The sequence below is a fragment of the Ranitomeya imitator genome, chromosome 1 (genome assembly GCF_032444005.1).
Source record: "Ranitomeya imitator isolate aRanImi1 chromosome 1, aRanImi1.pri, whole genome shotgun sequence".
Classification (NCBI taxonomy): Eukaryota; Metazoa; Chordata; class Amphibia; order Anura; family Dendrobatidae; genus Ranitomeya; species Ranitomeya imitator.
In genome coordinates, this window is record NC_091282.1 from 96,758,333 (window position 1) to 96,782,574 (window position 24,242).

Sequence of the window (24,242 nt, forward strand, 5' to 3'; positions counted from 1 at the left end):
ATGACATACAGGTACATATATATACAGGAGGAGATGACATACAGGTATATACTATATACAGGAGCAGATGACCTACAGGTATATACTATATACAGGAGGAGATGACATACAGGTATATGCTATATATAGAAGATGACATACAGGTATATACTATATACAGGGGAGATGACACACAGGTATATACTATATACAGGAGGAGATGACACAGGTATATACTATATATAGAAGGAGATGACATACAGGTACATACTATATATAAGAGGAGATGACATACAGGTATATACTATATACAGGGGAGATGACACACAGCAGGTATATACTATATACAGGGGAGATGACATACAGGTATATACTATATACAGGGGAGATGACATACAGGTATATACTATATACAGGAGATGACATACAGGTGTATAATATATACATATATATATATATATATATATATATATATATATATATATATATATATATATATAAGGGAGATGATAAACATGTATATACTGAGGTGAAAATGAGAGGTGTGAGGTGAAAATGAAAAGGTGTGAGTGCAAAATGAGAGGAATGAGGGAAAATAGTGGAGTGATCAGAAAATGACAGATGTGAGGTCGAAATGACAAGTGTTAGGGGGGAATGAGAGGAGTGAGGGGGAAAATAAGGAGTGAGGGGGAAAATAAGGAGTGAGGGGGAAAATAAGGAGTGAGGGGGAAAATAAGGAGTGAGGGAGAAAATGAGAGATGTGAGGGGGAAAATGAAAGATGTGATTGGGAAAATGAGAGGCGTGATGGGAAAATAAGAGAAGTGTGGTGCTATAACTAACCACAGATATTTACTATGCCCAGGCAACGCCGGGCTCTTCAGCTAGTTCCTCTATATAGTTGCAACCTACTGTAATCCTGCCCAGACGATACCACCTGCGGATATATGCCAATTCATAACCATGAAAAGAAAGGTGGCCATCCATTGATATTTCAGTGTGCTGGGTATGCTTAACCACTCAACTATCTAGACATAATGTGATTTACTCGCAATAAAAGGTACAAATTGTGCACGTGATGCCTCAATGACACATTTGAACATCAAGTGTCTGGGTAGCTGTCACAGCAGTTGCATACCTAGAATCCAAATTTTGCGCTAGGGCCACCTGGCATGTTGGTCAGATGTATTGGCCCTTGTATTTTCTCTAAATTCTATAAAAACATACGTGTTTGACCCCTCTTCATTATGTAGTAAAGTCCCCAATTCAGGGTCCTTTCCAAGTGCACATGTCCCCCCCATCATGGGCCCCTTCCAGGTATACATGTCACCCATGCTGGGTCCTTTCCTGGTATATATGCAACCCCCCATCCTGGGTCCTTTCCAAGCACACGTGTTCCCCACCCTGGGCCCCTTCCAGGTATACTGTACATTTCCTCCATCCTGGTACATATGTCCCCCCTCCTTACATACGTTTTCTCCATTCTGCCTCTGCATTCAAAAAATAAAATTAAAATAACACATTCCATTCACCTTTCTCTGCGGTGTCTTTTTTTTTAATTGCAGGATACGTTTTGCACCATCCGTGAAGCTTGGATGCTTATCAAGCCTCCACCACCCTCCTTTCTGTTGGTATACAATCTTTGGGTGTTAGACTTGGGGTGGAGACCTCCATGCATTGTGAGGAGCTTTTGTGTCTTTCCATCTGCTGTTTCCATCTCTTCTTTTGGCCAGCACAATATGCCAGCAGGGTATCTGATAACTAGCAGGACATATGTATTATTGGCGCAGATTTTATTCTTCCCATTGAGCTGACTCTTTAGGACCTGCCTTACCCTCTGATGGTAGTTGGAGGTTGCTGCTTTCCTTGCCTCCTCATCATGGCTACTGTATTCCTGTGGGATGCCGAGGTACTTGTAGCATGTCTGTACATCCGCTATGTGCCCTGCTGGTAATTCCACGCCATCAGTCTTGACTACCTTGCCTCTCTATTACCAAACGACCACACTTCTCAAGTCCGAAGGAGATCCCGATATTTTCACTGTAGATCAGTGAATGGATGTCTCGTTCATTTTTCGCATACAGCTTGATGTCATCCATGTAGAGGAGGTGGCTGATGGTGCTTCCACTCTTGAACTTGTAGGAACTGTATCCATAGCCAGACTCTGTAATTATCTGACTGAGGGGGTTCAAGCCTATGTAGAACAGCAATGGGGACAGTTTGTCACCTTGGTATATGATGCATTAAATGGTCACTTGTGCTAGTTGTCTTGAGTTGACTTCCAATGTTGGTGATGTTTCTTTGCTGAACCTTGGCAGTTGTTCTCTGGTATTGATGGTATTTAGTTTATCTAAGATCTTCTGTTTCAGATCAGCTGCAGTGCTCTCTAGTTACAGGATTGGATCAGGATTTTCAAGGGGTTGCACATGTTGTTCTTCCTGGTCTTCATGTGAAGTGGATCTGCAGTGCACTTAATTCATCTCAAATTGTAATAATAGCTTTCTCTTTATGACATTGAAACTTTGGGTGACTAGCTGTCAGTGGACATGCAAGTCTTGCATCCATCCAGAGTTTCCTCTTATGCTTCGTATATCCTCTATCATTTGGTCTGCTGTTATAGTAGCATTTCATCAGATCCAGGTTCTCTTGCCTTGTCCATGTATGGTTTGTTCCAGTAGTTCATTTATCATCAGATTGTCCTGGTTCCTCAACATCTGACCAGGAGCTTGTTAATCCGGGCGACGTTCGAGCCGGTACAACTCTCTTGTTTTTTGAGGTAGACATTATAGTAGTAGACACTATAGTAGATAGTGGTGTTGGTTGTCTTGCCCAAGAACCACTATTATTTTCAACAGAGCAGAGCCAGGATTTGAACCTCAGTCAGCTACCTAAGGTAGGTAGGCACTATAATGTTAGTATGTTACTATAATATATATAGTGCCATCATATTCCATAGCGCTTTACAGACATTGTCATCACTGTCCCCACAATCTAGATTGCCTATCAGTAGATCTTCGGAGTGTGGGAGGAAAACAGAGAACCTGGAGGAAACCCATGCAAACACACAAGTAACATACAAACCCCTTCCAGATGTTGTCCTTGATGGGATTTAAACCCAGGACCCCAATGCTGCAAGGCTGAAGTGCTAACCACTAAGCCACCATGCTGCCCCTGACATAGTGATAATGCCCGGCTGACTTACCGTAATAGTGTCCTAGATTTCCATATTTCTTCAATGTTTTCTGCGGTTAACTCTTTACGATATAGCAGCCGACAGGCTGGCACCTCTCCTATGGCTATACTGTGCCGTTTATACCACATCTCAGAATTCTGGGGAAAAGAAAAAAAATTGTTCCAATTATTGCCAATATTTTGGAATGGGGTAATTTATAGTATTCTTTCCCCATTCCCCCATGTACTGTAAGGTGGCTGATTAGTTCATAAAATGCTTTATATGTAGCCATTATAGAAGGCGTTTCATTTTCTAGAAAAAAAAAAATGTAAAAGCTTATACTCATTTCAGCCAATTTAGATGGGACTATCTTTCCCACTGTTCTGACCATAGGAAGGCATAACACTGGAGACATCGGAGCAGGGTACACGTTGTCGTGGTGGGATGGCTTTATGCTTTTTTGCTCAAAATAGTGTTACTGATTTACTTACTGCAGGGTGTATGCTCCCTTTTTTTTAAATAGGGTTTTGTCTATGAAATGGCCACAGTGTGAATGAGCTCTTACACTTTGCACGTACACTAGCTTATAGTCCAGCTTAGTTTTTTGGCTTTGAGAGTGAACATAGCCTTAAAAAAGCCCCAATGTGAATATTACAGGATTACCAGCTGTTTGCCGTCATTTTTTGTTTTTTTTCCCCATATTACAATCTTTTTAAAATACTCGTATATACTCGAGTATAAGCCGACCCGAGTATAAGCCGACCCCCCTAATTTTGCCACAAAAAACTGGGAAAACTTATTGACTCGAGTATAAGCCTAGGGTGGAAAATGCAGCAGCTACCGGTGAATTTCAAAAATAAAAACAGATGCTCCATACCGTTCATTATGGCCCCATAGATGCTCCATATAAAGCTGTGCCACATATAATGATCTGCACCATTCAGAATGGCCCCATAGATGCTCCATAGAAAGCTGTGCCATATATAATGCTCTGCACCATTGATTATTGCCCCATGGATGCTCCATATAAAGCTGTGCCATATATAATGCTCTGCACCATTGATTATTGCCCCATAGATGCTCCATATAAAGCTGTGCCATATATAAAGCTCTGCACCATTGATTATTGCCCCATAGATGCTCCATATAAAGCTGTGCCATATATAATGCTCTGCACCATTGATTATTGCCCCATAGATGCTCCATATAAAGCTATGCCATATAAAATGCTCTGCACCGTTCATTATGGCCCTGTAGATGCTCCACATAAAGCTGCCCCTATAGAATGCTCTGCACCGTTCATTATGGCCCCATAGATGCTCCATATAAAGCTGTGCCATATAGAATGCTACTGCTGCAATAAAAAAAAAAAAAAATGACATACTCACCTCTTGCTTGCTGCTCCTCAGCGTCCCGTCTCGGCGTCTCTCCGCACTGACTGTTCAGGCAGAGGGCGGCGCATACACTAGTACGTCATCGCACCCTCTGACCTGAACAGTCAGAGCAAGAGGACGCGGAAGACAGAGCGGCGCCTGGCGGGTGGAACGTGGACAGGTAACTATGACATACTCACCTGCTCCCGGCGTCCCAGGCTCCTTATCCCGGACAGCTGGTCTCCAGGTGCAGCAGCCTCTTCCTCTGTCAGGGGTCACCGTTACCGCTCATTAGAGGAATGAATATGCGGCTCCACCCCTATGGGAGTGAAGTCCATATTCATAACTTTAATGAGCGGTCCCACGTGACCGCTGAACAGGGGAAGAGCTGCGGCACCGAAGACCGTGGGACGGGCAGGGGGAGCGTCAGGAGCGCCGGGGCTAGGTGACTATGCAACAGTCCCCTCTCCCCCTCACCTGCCGACCCCACCGCCGATCATGACTCGAGTATAAGCCGAAAGGGGCACTTTCAGCCCAAAAATTTGGGCTGAAAATCTCGGCTTATATTCGAGTATATACGGTATATATTTTTTTAAATATTCATAATAAAAACCTGATTTAAACAAATATTCATTTTCTGATGTTACCTCCCTTTTTTAAATCAAGAAAAGTTTACTTATTGAGACATCAGTGATAAGCTTTAGAACAGTAAAACAGGTATACAACCCCTGGCAAAAATCATGGGATCACCGGCCTTGGAGGATGCTCATTCAATTGTTTAATCTTGTAGAGAAAAAGCAGATCACAGACATGACACAAAACTAAAGTTATTTCAAATGGCAACTTTCTGGCTTTAAGAAACACTAAAAGAAATCAAGAACAAAAAATGTGGTAGTCAGTAATGGTTACTTTTTATAACCAAGCATAGGGAAAAATGACGGTATATAATCACTCAATTCTTAGGAAAAAATTATGGAATCATGAAAAAAAAAAAAAAACACTCCAAAACATCACTAGTATTTTGTTGCACCACCCCTGGCTTTTATAGCAGCTTGCAGTCTCTGAGGCATGCAGTTAATGGAGAGTCCTGTGTGACACTCATCAATCTGGCTCCAACTTTCTCTGATTGCTGTTGCCAGATCAGCTTTGCAGGTTGGAGTCTTGTCATGGAACATTTTCTTCAACTTCCACCAAAGATTTTCTATTGGATTGAGATCCGGACTATTTGCAGGCCATGACATTGACCATATGTGTCTTTTTTCAAGGAATGTTTGCACAGTTTTTGCTCTATGGCAGGATGCATTATCATCTTTAGAAATGATTTCATCATCCCCAAACATCTTTTCAATTGATGGGATAAGAAAAGTGTCCAAAATATCAACATAAACTCGTACATTTATTGAAGATGTAATGACAGCCATCTCCCCAGTGCCTTTACCTGACATGCAGCTCCATATCATCAATGACTGTGGAAATTTGCATGTTCTCCTCAGGCAGTCATCTTTATAAATCTCATTGGAATGGCACCAAACAAAAGTTCCAGCATCATCACCTTGCCCAATGCAGATTCACGATTCATCACTGAATATGATTTTCATCCAGTCATCCACAGTCCACGATTGCTTTTCCTTAGCCCATTGTAACCTTGTTTTTTTCTGTTTAGGTGTTAATGATGGCTTTCGTTTAGCTTTTCTGCATGTAAAACCCATTTCCTTTAGGCGGTTTCTTACAGTTAGGTCACAGACGTTGACTCCAGTTTCCACCCATTCGTTCCTCATTTGCTTTGTTGTGCATTTCCTGTTTTGGTGACATATTGCTTTAAGGTTCTGGTTTTGACACTTTGATGTCTTCCTTGGTCTACCAGTATGTTTGCCTTTAACAACCTTCCCATGTTTGTATTTGGTCCAGATTTTAGACACATCTGACTGTGAACAACCAACATCTTTTGCAACAATGTGTGAAGATTTACCCCCTTTTAAGAGTTTGATAATCCTCTCCTTTGTTTCAATTTACATCTCTCGTGTTGGAGCCATGATTCAGGTCAGTCCACTTGGTGCAACAGCTCTCTAAGGTGTGATCACTATTTTTTCGATGCAGACTAACGAGCAGATCTAATTTGATGCAGGTGTTATTTTTGGGTATGAAAATTTACAGGGTAATTCCATAATTTTATCCTCAGACTTGAGTGATACCTCAATTTTTTTCCTATGCTTGGTTTCAAAAAGTAACCACTACTGACTACCACATTTTTTGTTCTTGATTTCTTTTAGTGTTTCTTAAAGCCAGAAAGTTGCCATTTGAAATGACTTTAGTTTTGTGCCATGTCTGTGATCTGTTTTTTTTTTCTACAAAATTAAACAACTGAATGAACATCCTCCAAGGCCAGTGATTCCATAATATTTACCAGGGGTTGTAGACACAGAATATGCCTTTAAAAGCAAAAAACATCTTCAAACAAGCATGTAAATAAACTTTTCATAGGAGTAACTTTCAAATCCCAATAACTCCCCCACACCCTTTCTTCCCTTGGTATACCGAGGTGGAAATTAATTGACTCACTCAGGCTCTTGAGAGCTCAAATACATACACAAAATCTAATAAAGTATTTACAGGGGCTATCATACCCCCGTTTGGCAACGATAAAATAAAAAAGCCTGTAATCCCCTCCCATGCTGTTCCCTCGGTGTCAGCACTCGCATTCCCGGGGTTATCGTGCGGTTGTTGTGACACGTGACTGCTGGCGACCAATCAACACTGGCGTCACTGTCCCCGCCTTCTGACAAATTGAAGAGGATGTCAGAGATAAGCTGCATCCCAGAGTCACATGTCACAACAAACCGCATGGAAGCCCCGGAAAAGAGAGAGTGCTGACACCGCAGAAACAGCGCTGAGAAGGGAGTATAATTTTTTTTTTTTTTTTAATTGGTGCTAAGCATGGGGTATGACAAGGAGTTGTCCAAGAAGTGGACAACTTCTTTAAATAAATATTCAACCTAGCACTAATAAATTTAAAATTACCCCAATAGTTCAGACACTACTGCCAGGCATTTGATCCAGTCTCCCCATTGATTACCGGATTTGGCAACAGCTCTCCTTTTGATATATACCTTTTCCTCCATTAGGACTGTATTGTTTAAAGGGGGATGTCTACTACTAGGACAACCCCTTCTTGATCTAAATGTTTGACCCCAATGAAATAAAAAAGCCTACACTCACCTCCCGTGCCGGCTCAAATCCAGCGGTGTCGGCACTAGAGGTCCCGGGGCTCTCGTGTGGTTATAGAACACGAGGTGCTCTCTGCACAATCATCGCTGGCGTCACTGTCTCCCCCTTCATACATTTTGGGCATGAAGAGGAATTCAGGGCTGCAGCTGATCTCCCACTTCCTCTTCATGTTCAAAACGTCTGAAGATGGGGCCAGTGATGCCAGCACTGATTGGGCGTCGGGCACCACATGTCATACGACAACCCTGGGACAGGCATGGTAGACAAGCACAGACTTCTTTATTTTATCGGGGCCAATCATTTAGATCAAAAAGGGGTGTTGTAACGACACATCATTTAAAGGAAATCTGTCACCTCCTTTTGCCGTTATAAACTGCGGCCACCGCTATTAGGGGTTTATCTACAGCATTCTGTAATGCTGTAGATAAGCCCCCGATGTAACCTGAAAGATAAGAAAAACAAGTTAGATTATACTCACCCAGGGGCAGTCCCGGTTCGGGTCCGATGGGTGCCGCAAGTCCGGGTCCGGCACCTTCCATCTTCATGCGATGACGTCCTCTTCCTTGCTTCTGTTGCGGCTCCGACGCAGGTGTACTGATTTGCCCTGTTGAGGGCAGCACAAAGTACTGCAGTGCGCAGGCACCGGGCCTCTCTGACCTTTCCCGGCGCCTGCCCACTGCAGTGCTTTGCTCTGCCCTCAACAGGGCAGAGAATTACGCCTGCGCAGGAGCCGCGACAGATGCAAGGAGGATGACAACATCGTATGAAGATGGGAGGTGCCGGACCCAGACCTGCGACGCCCATCAGACCCGGACCGCCCCTGGGTGAGTATAATCTAACTTGTTTTTCTTATCTTTCAGGTTACATCAGGGGCTTTACAGCATTACAGAATGCTGTAGATAAGCCCCTAATGGCGGTGGCCGCAGCTTATAGCGGCAAGGTGAGGTGACAGATTCCCTTTAATCTTAATAATCCAGATGTCTATTTTCAATAGGCCAGGAGGCATACTTATTTTTATGTTGACTTTTGAATGTGTGTGCTTTTCTTTGGTTGGTCAAGAAAAACAGACTATTGTTAGTATGAGCCTTCAAGGTTGACTCGAGTCTACGTTTGTTACAGCATATTGTGTTATCGAGGAGGTTAGGGATGCAGGGTAATTGAACAGGTTTTTTAATGTTGATTACGTATTGTATAAGTCAAGCTAGTTTGTTGATCTGCAAAACAGAGAAGGATGAACTATGCAGATTGATTAAAAACCCAAATAATAAGAGTTAATAGCTGAGCGATAGAGGTTGATATGAAAAAGGATTTATGATGTTCTTCTCCACCGATCAGCACTGAATCCATGGATACATTTGAAGAAGCCAGGATTGAGACCCACTGGACACCTAGCTAAATAGAGACGTTCGGAGAAGCCAGGTAGTGACCCTCTGGTCACCTGGCCATGCACCTCAATGGACTGTCAGCTTCCTAAAGTTGTCGTTACCTCTTCTCTGTGGGTGCCCGCCAAAAGCATGGTGCCACAGGAGGGGGCAGTCGGCCCTGGAAGCCCCGGAGTCACAGCTGCTCTTATCCCGGCGAATCAGCGGAAGGGTGAGCCTCTAATTTTTCACCATCTTGGGTATTTTGCTGAGACTGTTCTATTTATCATTGTCTGTTTGGTGGTTCAATAAAGTATTGTAACTCTACTTTATCCTTACCCTGTGTTGTCCGAGTATTATGCCCACGAGGATGAAGAGCAGCATTCAGTGGGAGAATCCCTGGTCCATGAGACCTAGGGCCGTTAATGAGAGCAGTCACTGACCTCCCCCATGTCTCCACAGGTGTCCTAGTAGTGGACAACTTCTTTAATCCCCCAACTAGTTCATCAATCAAGGGAGGGCTACTTTCTAGCCAGTGTTTGTCAATAGTCTTCCTTACATGGTAGAATATTTTAGCTATGGCTAACTACCCTGGAGAAGATACATCAGTATACTATACTAGACCCAGGACTTAGCATTAATGGAAATTGGAATGTTAAAGACCTCACAAATTAGTCTGTCGACATTTTTCTATAGCTCGCCCAATTGCGAACATGACCAAAACATGTGAATGAGATATGAACCCACTTCCCCACAGCAATAATCAGCTTTTAGACCCATCGAATATGATGTTTTATGGGTTTTATATACTATGAATCAAGAACAATTGTGACCTCCTCTAGGCTGTGTTAATCGATATCCGCCACATTGAGTACAAGATGTCCTCCCATTCTTCCATGGATATATGTCCCACATCTCTCTCCCACCAATTTTGGACGGCGGTCATAAGGTCACCCAGAACTCTTAGTAGCAGAAAATTATACATCAAGGAAATAATACCTTCCTAGTTTTACCCCTCACCATATAGTTTAGTATCCCACTAACTGAGATGGAGAGATCAGAAACAGTTTCCTGTGCTCTTACTGCATGCGTCAAATTGTAGATATCTGAAAAATTCCAAATTACTCAAGTTGAATTCCTGTTTTAGTTGTTCAAAAGGAGCAAAAGTGACTATCCCAATACAATTGATACAAATACCTCAGGCGGTGTTTGCACTGCCCGACCCCCTCCAAATGAAGCAACTCCCTCAAGCAAGGGTAAGTTTCATTTTTTCTTACAAGCCCACCATGTTTTATGCAAGAAAGACCGGAGAACCGGACACAGCCGCTTAAAGGGGTTGTGCACTATAGGACAACCTGTACAACTAAATGTTCAGCCCCGATAAAATAAGCCTATACTCGCCTCCCATGCTGGCTCCGTTCCAGCAGTGTTGGCACTCGCGCTCCCAGGGATGTGATTGCGGTGGAATGACATGTGATTCCCACTGCCCAATCAGTGCTGACGTCACTGTCTCAGCCTTCGGACAAACTGAACATGAAGAGGAAGTCCAGGCTGCAACTGATCCCTAGCTTTCTCTTCATGTTCAGTTTGTCCAAAGGCAGAGACAGTGACGCCAGCACTGAATAGGCTGCAACGTCACGTGTCATTCCACCGCATAAAAGCCCCGGGAGAGCGAGTGCCGACACCGCAGGAACAGCGCCAGCACGGAAGGAAAGCATAGACTATTATTTTATCGTAGCCGAACATTTAGTTTAAGAAGGGGTTGTCCTAGTAGTTGTAGAATGGGCAGCACGTGTGGGCAGCAAGGTGGCGCAGTGGTTAGCACTGCAGTGTTGCCGCGCTGGAGTACTGGGTTCAAATCCCACCAAGGACAACATCTGCAAAGAGTTTGTATGTTCTCTCCGTGTTTGTGTGGGTTTCCTCCGGGTACTCCGGTTTCCTCCCACATTCCAAAGACATACTGATAGGGAATATAGATTGTGAGCCCCAACGGGGACAGTGATGATAATGTGTGCAAACTGTAAAGCGCTGCGGAATATGTACTGTACTGTAGTGAACGGCGGAGCATGCGAGAATCCACCACCCCTTCCACCTCATACTTGGTCTGGCCATCAACCACAACAGGTGGAGGGTGCGCGGGAGACTCACCTGAGGAAGGCACTGATGGTGTTGTGAATTCTGTGGCAGAGCTCCCTCCTGTGGTCACAAGTGGCACTTCGGCTGATTCTCTCTGTGAGCTTCTGTTGGTGGAGGGAAGTGGTACTGCGGCTTCTGAGTTTCCTCCCTCAGGTGATCTGGTGAGGTCGTTAGGTGCTTCTCTACTTAACTCCACCTAATGCTTTGATCCTGGCTTCCTGGCAATGTTCCAGTGTTGGACTTGCTTTTCCCTGGATCATTCCTGTGGCCTGCTGCTCTGCATAGCTAAGTTCTTCTTTGCTATTTGTTTGCTATTTTTTCTGTCCAGCTTGTCTCTTTTTTTGCTGGAAGCTCTGGGACGCAAAGGGTGTACCTCCGTGCCGTTAGCTCGGTACGGAGGGTCTTTTTGCCCCCTTTGCGTGGTTTTCTTTAGGGTTTTGTGTAGACCGCAAAGTTACCTTTTCTATCCTCGATCTGTTAAGAAAGTCGGGCCTCACTTTGCTGAATCTATTTCATCTCTACGTTTGTCTTTTCATCTTAACTCACAGTCATTATATGTGGGGGGCTGCCTTTTCCTTTGGGGTATTTCTCTGAGGCAAGGTAGGCTTATTTTCTATCTTCAGGCTAGTTAGTTTCTCAGGCTGTGCCAAGTTGCATAGGCAGAGTTAGGTGCAATCCACGGCTGCCTCTAGTGTTGTCTGGAAAGGATTAGGGATTGCGGTCTGCAGAGTTCCCACGTCTCAGAGCTCGTTCTATGATTTTGGGTTATTGTCAGATCACTGTATGTGCTCTGACCGCTATTTCCATTGTAGTACTGAATTGCCTTTCATAACAGATGGCTTCAGAAGCGCCTTATGGAATACATTGGGGATCCGCAACAACGGAGGCAAGCACAGACGGAAGGATACAGGATTAACCACCTCCAAAATGTCATAAGGGCCAATAAACTTGGGACCCAACTTAGCAGAGGGAATCCTCAATCTAATATCATCAGTGATGATAATGTGTGCAAACTGTAAAGCGCTGCGGAATATGTTAGCGCTATATAAAAATAAAGATTATTATTATTATTATTAGTTTAGCAGAATGCTTGCCAGCACCATCCAGTTTTCCACACAGTCCAGTCTCAATAACCAACAGCTTGGATCACTTAATTCTCACCCTGATCCTCCTTCCTCACACCATGTTGAGTCCCAGGAGACCAGTGAACCAGTGATCCAATAGTAGAACACTCTAAGAAGCTCTTTACAACATCACTTCTTGATTGTGGCCTCTCACCCTGAGTGTTCCAACAAGGACAGGAGGAGATGCTGTTTAGTAATGCACAAAACTTAGAGCAGAAACAGCCATAAGATGACGGTGGGGGAACAACAAATTTTGTTAAGGGAGGAAGATGATGAGAGGGGAATTAACTCTCACATGACCAGTCCAGAGATAAGACAGCTGAACAAAAACTCAGAACTGGATCATGACACTAACCACCACCAGCATTATCAGGCAGATGTCATTTACCGACTTGGTGGGCCAAATGTCGGGGTCCACGATTGGTGACACCACCCCCCTCTTCCCCTATGCTAGGCATTTCCCAATCCTCATCTCATTTCTTCAGCGTGGATTGGGTAACAATGAGGTGGAGGCTGAGGCAGACGAGGAGGAGAGTCATCATCATGGTGGAGACAGGCAAGTGTTGACTGTAGGGATCTTGGCACATATGGCAGACTTTATGTACTGCTGCCTTTCCTGTAACACTCGCGTTATATTTAGCTTATAAAAAAAAAAAAAGTACTGGTTGTTCACACTGCTAGACCCACACTACAAGAAGAACTTTGCAAATCTCCTCCCTGAGGAGGAAAGGTCTATTAAAATGGTGCTATACCAGAAGGCCATTGCGGAAAATATGTTGAAAAAATTCCCATCAGACAACGCTAGCGGAAGGGGCAAGCTTCCTCTGGTCCAACCAACAGGGAGAAGTGAGGGACATACATCAGAGGAAGGGGTACACTGACAAAGGAATGGGCCAATTTCATGACACCCTCCCAGCGTCCATGCCCTGATGACCAGGTATTTTTGACAAGGCGGGTAAAGTTTTCAAAGATGATCGAACAATACCTGACTCACCAAACTAGAGTACTCCCTCATTCATCTTCGACCTTCAACTATTGGGTCTCAAAGCTGGACACCTGGCATGAGCTGTCCCTCTATCCTTTGGAGGTGTTGTGCTGCCCTGCCACTAGCGTCTTCTCTGAGTGGGTTTTCAGTGTCTCACTCTGATAAAAATGAATAAAGCCTGGATTAGCCCACACTTTTCCACACCACCAAATGACAGCAGTACAAAGTGTTTTTAACCCCTTCCCGACCCATGACGCCACGTAGGCGTCATGAAAGTCGGTGCCAATCCGACCCATGACGCCTATGTGGCGTCATGGAAAGATCGCGTCCCTGCAGATCGGGTGAAAGGGTTAACTCCCATTTCACCCGATCTGCAGGGACAGGGGGAGTGGTAGTACAGCCCGGGGGGGGGTGGCTTCACCCCCCCACCCCCCCGTGGCTACGATCGCTCTGATTGGCTGTTGAAAGTGAAACTGCCAATCAGAGCGATTTGTAATATTTCACCTATTAAAACTGGTGAAATATTGCAATCCAGCCATGGCCGATGCTGCAATATCATCGGCCATGGCTGGAAACACTAATGTGCCCCCACCCCACCCCACCGATCGCACCCCCAGCCCTCCGATCTGTCCGGTACACTGCTCCGGCTCCCCTCCGTCCTGTCCTCCGCTCCCCCCGTGGTCTTGTCCGCTCCCCCCGTGCTCCAATCACCCCCCCCGTGCTCCAATCCCACCCCCCTGCACTCCGATCCACCCCCCGTGCATCATCCACCCCCCCCGTGCTCTGTTCCACCCCCCCGTGCTCCGTTCCACCACCCCCGTGCTTTGTTCCACCCCCCCCGCGCTCCGATCCACCCCCCGTGCATCATCCACCCCCCCCCGTGCTCCGTTCCACCACCCCGTGCTTTGTTCCACCCCCCCCGCGCTCCGATCCACCCACCCATGCTCCGATCTCCCCCCCCCCCCAACCCCATCATACTTACCGATCCTGCCGGACTCCGTCCGTCTTCTCCCTGGGCGCCGCCATCTTCCAAAATGGCGGGCGCATGCGCAGTGCGCCCGCCGAATCTGCCGGCCGGCAGATTCGTTCCAAAGTAGTGCATTTTGATCACTGAGATATAACCTATCACAGTGATCAAAATAAAAAAACTAATAAATGACCCCCCCCTCTTTGCCACCCCCATAGGTAGGGACAATAAAAAAATAAAGAATTTTTTTTTTTTCCCACTAAGGTTAGAATAGGGTTAGGGTTAGGGTTAGGGCTAGGGCTAGGGTTTCGGTATGTGCACACGCATTCTGTTCCTCTGCGGATTTCTCTGCTGCGGATTTGATAAATCCGCAGTGCTAAACCGCTGCGGATTTAACGCGGTTTTTCTGCGCATTTCACTGTGGTTTTACAACTGCGATTTTCTATTGGAGCAGTTGTAAAACCGCTGCGGAATCCGAAGAAACAAGTGACATGCTGCGGAATGTAAACCCCTGCATTTCCGTGCAGTTTTTCTGCAGCATGTGTACAGCGATTTTTGTTTCCCATAGGTTTACATTGAACTGTAAACTCATGGGAAACTGCTGCGGATCCGCAGCATTTTCCGCAGCGTGTGCACATACCTTTAGAATTAGGCTATGTGCACACGGTGTGGATTTGGCTGCGGATCCGCAGCGGATTGGCCGCTGCGGATTCGCAGCAGTGTTCCATCAGGTTTACAGTACCATGTAAACCTATGGAAAACCAAATCCGCTGTGCCCATGGTGCGGAAAATAACGCGCGGAAACGCTGCGTTGTATTTTCCGCAGCATATCAATTCTTTGTGCGGATTCCGCAGCGTTTTACTCCTGTTTTACCCGCGGATTTTTCAAAAATGATGCTGAAAAATCTCACACGAATCCGCAACGTGGGCACATAGCCTTAGGGTTAGGGTTGGAATTAGGGTTGTGATTAGGGTTGTGGTTAGGGTTATGGCTGCAGTTGGGATTAGGGTTAGGGGTGTGGGGGGGTTAGTGTTGGAGGTAGAATTGAGGGGTTTCCACTGTTTAGGCACATTAGGGGTCTCCAAACGCAACATGGCGCCACCATTGATTCCAGCCAATCTTGTATTCAAAAAGTCAAATGGTGCTCCCTCACTTCCGAGCCCCGACGTGTGCCCAAACAGTGGTTTACCCCCACATATGGGGTACCAGCGTACTCAGGACAAACTGTGCAACAATTACTGGGGTCCAATTTCTCCTGTTACCCTTGTGAAAATAAAAAAATGCTTGCTAAAACCTCATTTTTGATGAAAGAAAAATGATTTTTTATTTTCACGGCTATGCCTTGTAAACGTCTGTGAAGCACTTGGGGGTTCAAAGTGCGCACCACATAACTAGATAAGTTCCTTGGGGGGTCTAGTTTCTAAAATGGGGTCACTTGTGGGGGGTTTCTACTGTTTAGGCACACCAGGGGCTCTGCAAACGCAACGTGACGCCCGCAGACCATTCCATCAAAGTCTGCATTTCAAAAGTCACTACTTCCCTTCTGAGCCCCGACGTGTGCCCAAACAGTGGTTTACCCACACACATGGGGTATCAGCATACTCAGGAGAAACTGGACAACAACTTTTGGGGTCCAATTTCTCCTCTTACCCTTGGGAAAATAAAAAATTGCAGGCTAAAAGATCATGTTTGAGAAAATAATTTTTTATTTTTTATTTTCATGGCTCTGCGTTATAAACTTCTGTGAAGCACTTGGGGGTTCAAAGTCCTCACCACACATCTAGGTTAGTTCATTTGGGGGTCTAGTTTCCAAAATTGGGTCATTTGTGCGGGATCTCCAATGTTTAGGCACACAGGGGCTCTCCAAACATGACATGGTGTCCGCTAATGATTGGAGCTAATTTTCCATTTAAAAAGCCAAATGGCGTGCCTTCCCTTCCGAGCCCTGCCGTGCGCCCAAACAGTGGTTTACCCCCACATATGGGGTATCAGCGTACTCAGGACAAACTGGACAACAACATTTGGGGTCCAATTTCTCCTATTACCCTTGACAAAATAGGAAATTCCAGGCTAAAAAATCATTTTGGGGAAAGAAAAATTATTTTTTATTTTCATGGCTCTGCGTTATAAACTTCTGTGAAGCACCTGGGGGTTTAAAGTGCTCAATATGCATCTAGATAAGTTCCTTGGGGCGTCTAGTTTCCAACATGGGGTCACTTGTGTGGGAGCTCCAATCTTTAGGCACACGGGGGCTCTCCAAACGTGACATGGTGTCCACTAAAGAGTGGAGCCAATTTTTCATTCAAAAAGTCAAATGGCGCTCCTTCCCTTCCAAGCCCTGCCGTGCGCCCAAACAGTGGTTTACCCCTACATATGAGGTATTAGCGTACTCAGGACAAATTGGACAACAACTTTCGTGGTTCAGTTTCTCCTTTTACCATTGGGAAAATAAAAAAATTGTTGCTAAAAGATAATTTTTGTGACTAAAAAGTTAAATGTTCATTTTTTCCTTCCTTGTTGCTTCTGCTGCTGTGAAGTACCTGAAGGGTTAATAAACTTCTTGAATGTGGTTTTGTGCACCTTGAGGGGTGCATTTTTTAGAATGGTGTCACTTTTGGGTATTTTCAGCCATATAGACCCCTCAAACTGACTTCAAATGTGTTGCGGTCCCTAAAAAAAATGGTTTTGTAAATTTTGTTGTAAAAATGAGAAATCGCTGGTCAAATTTTAACCCTTATAACTTCCTAGCAAAAAAAAAATTTTGTTTCCAAAATTGTGCTGATGTAAAGTAGACGTGTGGGAAATGTTATTTATTAACTATTTTGTGTCACATAACTCTCTGGTTTAACAGAATAAAAATTCAAAATGTGAAAATTGCGAAATTTTCAAAATTTTCGCCAAATTTCCGTTTTTATCACAAATAAACACAGAATTTATTGACCTAATTTTACCACTAACATGAAGCCCAATATGTCACGAAAAAACAATCTCAGAACCGCTAGGATCCGTTGAAGCGTTCCTGAGTTATTGCCTCATAAAGGGACACTGGTCAGAATTGCAAAAAACGGCAAGGTCTTTAAGGTCAAAATAGGCTGGGTCATGAAGGGGTTAATCTTCAATATTTGAATTAGGCCATCCAATTGTTGCCTTCTAGGGTATATGGATGACTGTATTACCCTCCTTATCAACTTTTCCTGCATTGCATGCAAAGTATTTATGAGTGTAGTAATGCCACAACTATACTTTTTTTTTTATGAGGCACCACAATTGATGCCTTGAAGGGTGTATGGATGACTCCGCTTTTAACTTTTGTCAGGCTTTGCACTGTGTGCAGAGCTCTTATGAGTGTAGGAGTACCAACAACTACCCTTTGTTGACAATATTTGAATGAGGTTCTACAGTTGGTGCATTGAATGGATGTACCGTATATACTCGAGTATAAGATGACCCGAGTATAAGGCCATGTTCACACAGTGCGTTTTTTACCGCGGAACCGCGGCGGTTTTGACGCTGCGGTTCCGCAGCTGTTTTCCATGCAGGGTACAGTACACTGTACCCTATGGAAAACAGGACACACTGTGCACATGGTCCGGAAATTGTAAAAAAAAAGACGCGCTGAATAGCTCCCGGAAAAAAGAAGGAGCATGTCAATTCTTTTTCCGGAGCCGCAGCGGTTCTGCACCCATAGACCTCCATTGTGAGGTCCAAACCGCAGTAAAACCCGCAGATCAAAAATATATCTGCGGGTTTTACTGCGGTTTGATGTGCAGAACCGCTGCAGCAGGAAGTGCGGGGAGCGGGCGGAAGTGCGTGGGCGGAGTGTGGCTGCCCCCCCCGTGTTCCGATCCCGCCCCCCCGTGCTCCGATGCCCCCCCCCCAGTGCTCCGATGCCCCCCCCCAGTGCTCTGATGCCCCCCCCGTGCCCTAATCTCCCCCCCTTATACTCACCCGGCGTCCCGGTGTCCGTCCGGCCGTCTTCTCCCTGGGCGCCGCCATCTTGCAAAATGGCGGGCGCATGCGCAGTGCGCCCGCCGAATCTGCCGGCCGGCAGATTCGTTCCAAAGTGCATTTTGATCACTGAGATATAACCTCAATCTCAGTGATCAAAATAAAAAAATAGTAAATGACACCCCCCCCCTTTGTCACCCCCATAGGTAGGGACAATAAAAAAAATAAAGAATTTTTTTTTTTTTTCACTAAGGTTAGAATAGGGTTAGGGGTAGGGTTAGGGTTAGGGTTAGGGGTAGGGTTAGGGTTAGGGGTAGGGTTAGGGGTAGGGTTAGGGTTAGGGGTAGGGTTAGGGTTAGGGTTAGGGGTAGGGTTAGGGGTAGGGTTAGGGTTAGGGGTAGGGTTAGGGGTAGGGTTAGGGGTAGGGGTAGGGGTAGGGTTAGGGGTAGGGTTAGGGGTAGGGTTAGGGTTAGGGGTAGGGTTAGGGTATTTTCAGCCATTTTAACCCTAAAAAAATTCCTAGAAAACACACAGACTCTGGCTAGAAAACTGCATAAAAAAAACGCATCAAAAAACGCATCAAAAAACGCATCAAAAACGGACCAAAAAAGGACCAAAAAAAGGACCTGCGTTTTCTGCCAAGAGCTGCAGTTTTTTAAAAAACAGTCAGGAAAAAAAAAGGATGGAAATCCTGAACGTGTGAACATACCCTAAGCCGACCCCCCTAATTTTGCCACAAAAAACTGGGAAAACTTATTGACTCGAGTATAAGCCTAGGGTGGAAATGCAGCATTTACCGGTGAATTTCAAAAATAAAAATAGATCATTATTTCCCCATAGCTGTGCCATACAGTGCTCTGCACCGTTCATATTTCCCCATAGCTGTGCCATATACGGTGCTCTGCACCGTTCATTGTGCCCCATAGATGTGCCATATACGGTGCTCTGCACCGTTCACTGTGCCCCATAGATGTGCCATATACGGTGCTCTGCACCGTTCACTGTGCCCCATAGATGTGCCATATACGGTGCTCTGCACCGTTCATTGTGCCCCATAGATGTGCCATATACAGTGCTCCGCACCGTTCACTGTGCCCCATAGATGTGCCATATACGGTGCTCTGCACCGTTCACTGTGCCCCATAGATGTGCCATATACAGTGCTCCGCACCGTTCACTGTGCCCCATAGATGTGCCATATACGGTGCTCTGCACCGTTCACTGTGCCCCATAGATGTGCCATATACGGTGCTCTGCACCGTTCACTGTGCCCCATAGATGTGCCATATACGGTGCCCTGCACCGTTCACTGTGCCCCATAGATGTGCCATATACGGTGCTCTGCACCGTTCACTGTGCCCCATAGCTGTGCCATATACGGTGCTCTGCACCGTTCACTGTGCCCCATAGATGTGCCATATACGGTGCTCTGCACCGTTCACTGTGCCCCATAGATGTGCCATATACGGTGCTCTGCACCGTTCACTGTGCCCCATAGATGTGCCATATACAGTGCTCCGCACCGTTCACTGTGCCCCATAGATGTGCCATATACGGTGCTCTGCACCGTTCACTGTGCCCCATAGATGTGCCATATACGGTGCCCTGCACCGTTCACTGTGCCCCATAGATGTGCCATATACGGTGCTCTGCACCGTTTATTGTGCCCGATAGCTGTGCCCATATACGGTGCTCTGCACCGTTCATTGTGCCCCATAGCTGTGCCATATACGGTGCTCTGCACCGTTCACTGTGCCCCATAGATGCTCCACATAAATCTCTGCCGCCGCCGCTGCTGCAATAAAAAAAACCACATACTCACCTCCCTTGATTGCAGCTCCCGGCGTCTCGTTCCAGCGCCTCCATCTTCCCGGCGTCTCTGCTCTGACTGATCAGGCAGAGGGCGCCGCGCACACTGTATGCGTCATCGCGCCCTCTGCCTGAACAGTCAGAGCGCAGACGCCGGGAAGATGGAGGCGCCGGCCGGGAAGATGGAGCGACGCTCGGCGGCTGGAACGAGGACAGGTGAATATGCTATACTTACCTAGTCCTGGCGATCCTCGCGCTGTCCCTCTGCCTGGTCTTCGGTGCCGCAGCTTCTTTCTCTATCAGCGGTCACCGGCACCGCTGATTAGAGAAATGAATAAGCGGCTCCGCCCCTATGGGAGGTGGAGCCGCTTATTCATTTCTGTAATGAGCGGTCCCACGTGACTGCTGAAGAGGGGAAGAAGCTGCAGCACAGAAGACCGTGGGACGGCAGGGACAGCGCGAGGATCGCTGGGACTAGGTAAGTATGCCTCAGCGCCCTCACCCCCTCACCCGCCGACCCTGCCACCCACCTTGACTCGAGTATAAGCCGAGAGGGGCACTTTCAGCCCAAAATTTTGGGCTGAAAATCTCGGCTTATACTCGAGTATATACGGTATATGGATGACCCTGCTTGTAATTTTTGGCGGACTGTGTGCATAGCCTTTCTGAGTCTAGGAGTAACAATACATGACAATTTGAACAGAATGTGTATGAGGCCCTCCTTCATGTCTAATACAGAGTGTATCTGAGTACTTAATTTGTGTCACTTCTTGCTTCCTTCATAAATTACACTGAAATTTCCAATTTTTTATTATAAAAATAAATACATTTTAGTATACTTAAATTATAATTTACAAAAACATTTGACAATTTGGCAAGCGTCACTTTATGTTGTAATAACTCTGGGACCTCAACAGATCCCAGTGATTCTGAGACTTTTTTTTCGTGACATATTGTACTTTATAAAAACTAGTACACGGGAGGCACCTGTAGTCCGCGTGCTCCGGCTGTGAGCGACGCTGGGATACGGCGCGCGAGGTGGGCGGAGCTAAAGTGTGACATCACAGATGAGCAAGGATGGAGGCTCGGTTAGGGAAATTAACATAACATAAACATTACAATTTGCTATAAAATTTCTCAACGCCGGAGCCCACATCAAAAGGGGGTGACCCAACATGCGCCGTAGATGTACGGCACATGACATGAAGGTGTTAAAGCACTGTGTTGTGACACGAAAATAAAAAACATATGACATGCTTTGCCCCCATACTAAAAAAACTGGAACAATTTTTCCAATGTTCGTGACCTATCCGAAGAGAATTAGACTTCTGTCACTTACTGTAAACCTCTTTAATACGTGTAATATTTCATTGTACGAGAGACGATTTACTCCTTCTAGTACCTGGAGTCATCATCTTAAAGGGGTTTTCCACCGAACAAAGCTTATTTTAAAATCAATAAATTTTATATCAAAGGAATTTCTGTGGATATGTATATGAAGACGTCAATCCAGATGTAAATTAATGAAAAAGATTGTGGTTTATTCTACGCGTTTCGAAGTTCCAATCACTTCTTCAGGAAGCAAACCACATGTACCACAGGAATAAGATATGGTTGACCCTTATATTTTTTGTGCAAATTATCTCATCAGAGAGGAAGAGGACTTGAACTCTATAGCGCCACCTGATTGAAGCAGCGATCCTACAAGTCATTATCGACCCTTTAACGGGCCTTGAAATCGGACTTGGGATAAAAGCCAAATCAGAATCTCAGTTTGCAGACTGTGTTTCGGGGGTATTGCCCCTCATCAGTGCAAAGTATGAGATATGATTTGGCTACTTGAGAAGCTCTGGACTGAGGTCTAAGGCTGCCATCACACTAGCAGTATTTGGTCAGTATTTTACATCAGTATTTTTAAGCCAAAACCAGGAGTGGGTGATAAATGCAGAAGTGGTGCATATGTTTCTATTATACTTTTCCTGTAATTATTCCACTCCTGATTTTGGCTACAAATACTGATGTAAAATACTGAACAAATACTGCCAGTGTGACAGCAGCCTAAGGGATAACGCTTCTCCTTGTGGAGAGTGACATACTGGCTCGGGAAAAGGGGGTGCACACAGATTTGAATGGGCAAGTCTCATGCAACGCATGAAGAAACTAGTGCACGCTGCGATTTTATTTCCCTGCCCGGAATCAGTCAGTTTAAAAAAAAAAAGCCGCTTATCTGCACTGTTCCATTGAATAACATTTATCCAAGCGCTGTCCGTTTGTTTTTGTTTTTAACGGACAGCACTCGGATTGAAAATACAGTCATGTGAACCTGCCCTAATGATTGACATGGCTGCCTTTCTACGATTGCTGCGGCATCCAGTATGTAAGCCACAAAATCAACTTCATACAAGAGCAATTTGTCTTGTGCTTGAAAACTGAAGTGCTGATACGTGGAAGGAGAGGAAATGTCTTTGATTAACATTTTCCCTTATCTCACTGAGGAATGAATAAATCAGCATAATAGGACATCAGCTGTGCAGATGGAAGTGCAGCAGGCGGCATCTTACAAAACATTCTGAAAATTAAGAAACACATAACATGGTGCAGAGACATGAGGAGAGCACAAAATATTTGCCCCTTAAGGGACTAAGGGAAGGGAGATGCCTTTATAATAGGTTATTCCCATCATATAATGAATTATATTATCGGAGGTCAAGAGGCATTCCCCACTCCAGAGCACCCGAATGTCCTGACTGATAGATTCCCCCAGCTGTGGCTGCCCAAGTATTAGTCTCTCCCTGTAATGCACTGACTATCGATAGTAGTGAAATTTGCCGCTATACCACAATTATTCACATATGGCTCACGCAAAAAACAATACCATGGTAAAAAAAAAAATAATACAAACCATTACAAGAGGTTTCACAGGAATATAAGTGTGTGACGTCACAGACTCTTCGTCAGACCAGCGAGGGAATGGGAGAGGGTCCGCTCTTAGCTGAGGTCTTTTGGGATATGGTTTAAGAGGGGATGTTGGCGGAAACCTGGAGTTAAATTTAAATTATAAAAAAGAAACAAATAATCAAGAGATGAACAATAAAGTTACAACAATTGTGATGTCAAAGCGACTGTCAAACTAATACATAAAACAAGCGTACAATATCAAAGAGATATTCAATTAAACCGCGCCCGGGGAGGTCTAACCAGTGCCCTCTCTTGAAATAAAGGCTTAACGAGGTTATAACAGAATGTATAATTAAAGGGTTTGGCCACTTTATCTTAGCAAATGTGATTGGGGACATGATTTTATGGCAATTTCTAATAGATTAGTAGATTATTAGTGCAGTTTTTGTCACATACAGTTCTCCTGTCCTCAACATGGCAACTAACAGAGGATCATGTGACCAGACCTGTCCATCAGCCTCCTCCATTCTTCTATTGGAGGAGGCTGATGGACAGGTCTGGTCACATGTTCTTCCTCCATAGGCGGCCATATTGTGTACATAGGATCTGTGCAGTGAGTCAGGAAGTGGTACTAATAAGATTAGGAGGAGAACCTGCAATACTTCTATATTAGTAGGCGACACAAAGTCATTTCCTCAGTACTTTTGTTAAAATAAAAGATAAAGCTGCCAACCCATTCAATGGTTCTAACTCTCATGGCTGCGGTACAAGCACCTCCAGTGATCTCATCCACTTTCTGCTGGGGCCATGGATTGGAGGACAGTCGGGTGTAAGGGACGGTATCACATGTGCCTTGTCTCAGAAAAGCACTGTAAAACTACACCAATTCTCACTTTAGAGGAGGGAGTATGCTTATCACAGATATTTATGGCAGATCCTCAATGCACCTGAAAAAATTTGGCTAAGCTATGTCGAGAATAGGAATTTATTGACTTCTCTTACGTTGCTGCATCCAGGCAGAGAATAAATAGAGAGGAAGCAACATATATTTGCATGTTTCTCCTTTCACTTTTATGAGACTTAAAAGGGAACCTGTCACCCCCAAAATTCGAGTATAAGCTGCGGCCACCGCCATCAGGAGCTTATCTACAGCCCCAAATGATGCTGCGTACAGTGTACTGGCCCCACGTGATGCTCCATACAGTATAATGGGCCCACATGATGTTGCATACTGTATAATGGCCACACATGATGCTCCATACTGTA

The 24,242-nt window shown here is 45.1% G+C and overlaps 1 protein-coding gene across 4 annotated transcripts in view; it reads right to left on the reverse strand.

Moving 5' to 3' along the window:
* Positions 1 to 24,242, reverse strand: part of DEPDC1B (DEP domain containing 1B) — a 98,845-nt gene that overhangs the window by 48,432 nt on the left and 26,171 nt on the right. For all 4 annotated transcript variants that reach the window (XM_069749042.1, XM_069749035.1, XM_069749026.1 and 1 more), the window contains exons 3-4: positions 22,981 to 23,116; positions 3,180 to 3,307 (exon numbers count right to left, since the gene is read on the reverse strand). In XM_069749042.1, the coding sequence (XP_069605143.1) occupies positions 3,180 to 3,307; positions 22,981 to 23,116 (264 nt within the window). The remainder of the gene's footprint in view (positions 1 to 3,179; positions 3,308 to 22,980; positions 23,117 to 24,242) is intronic.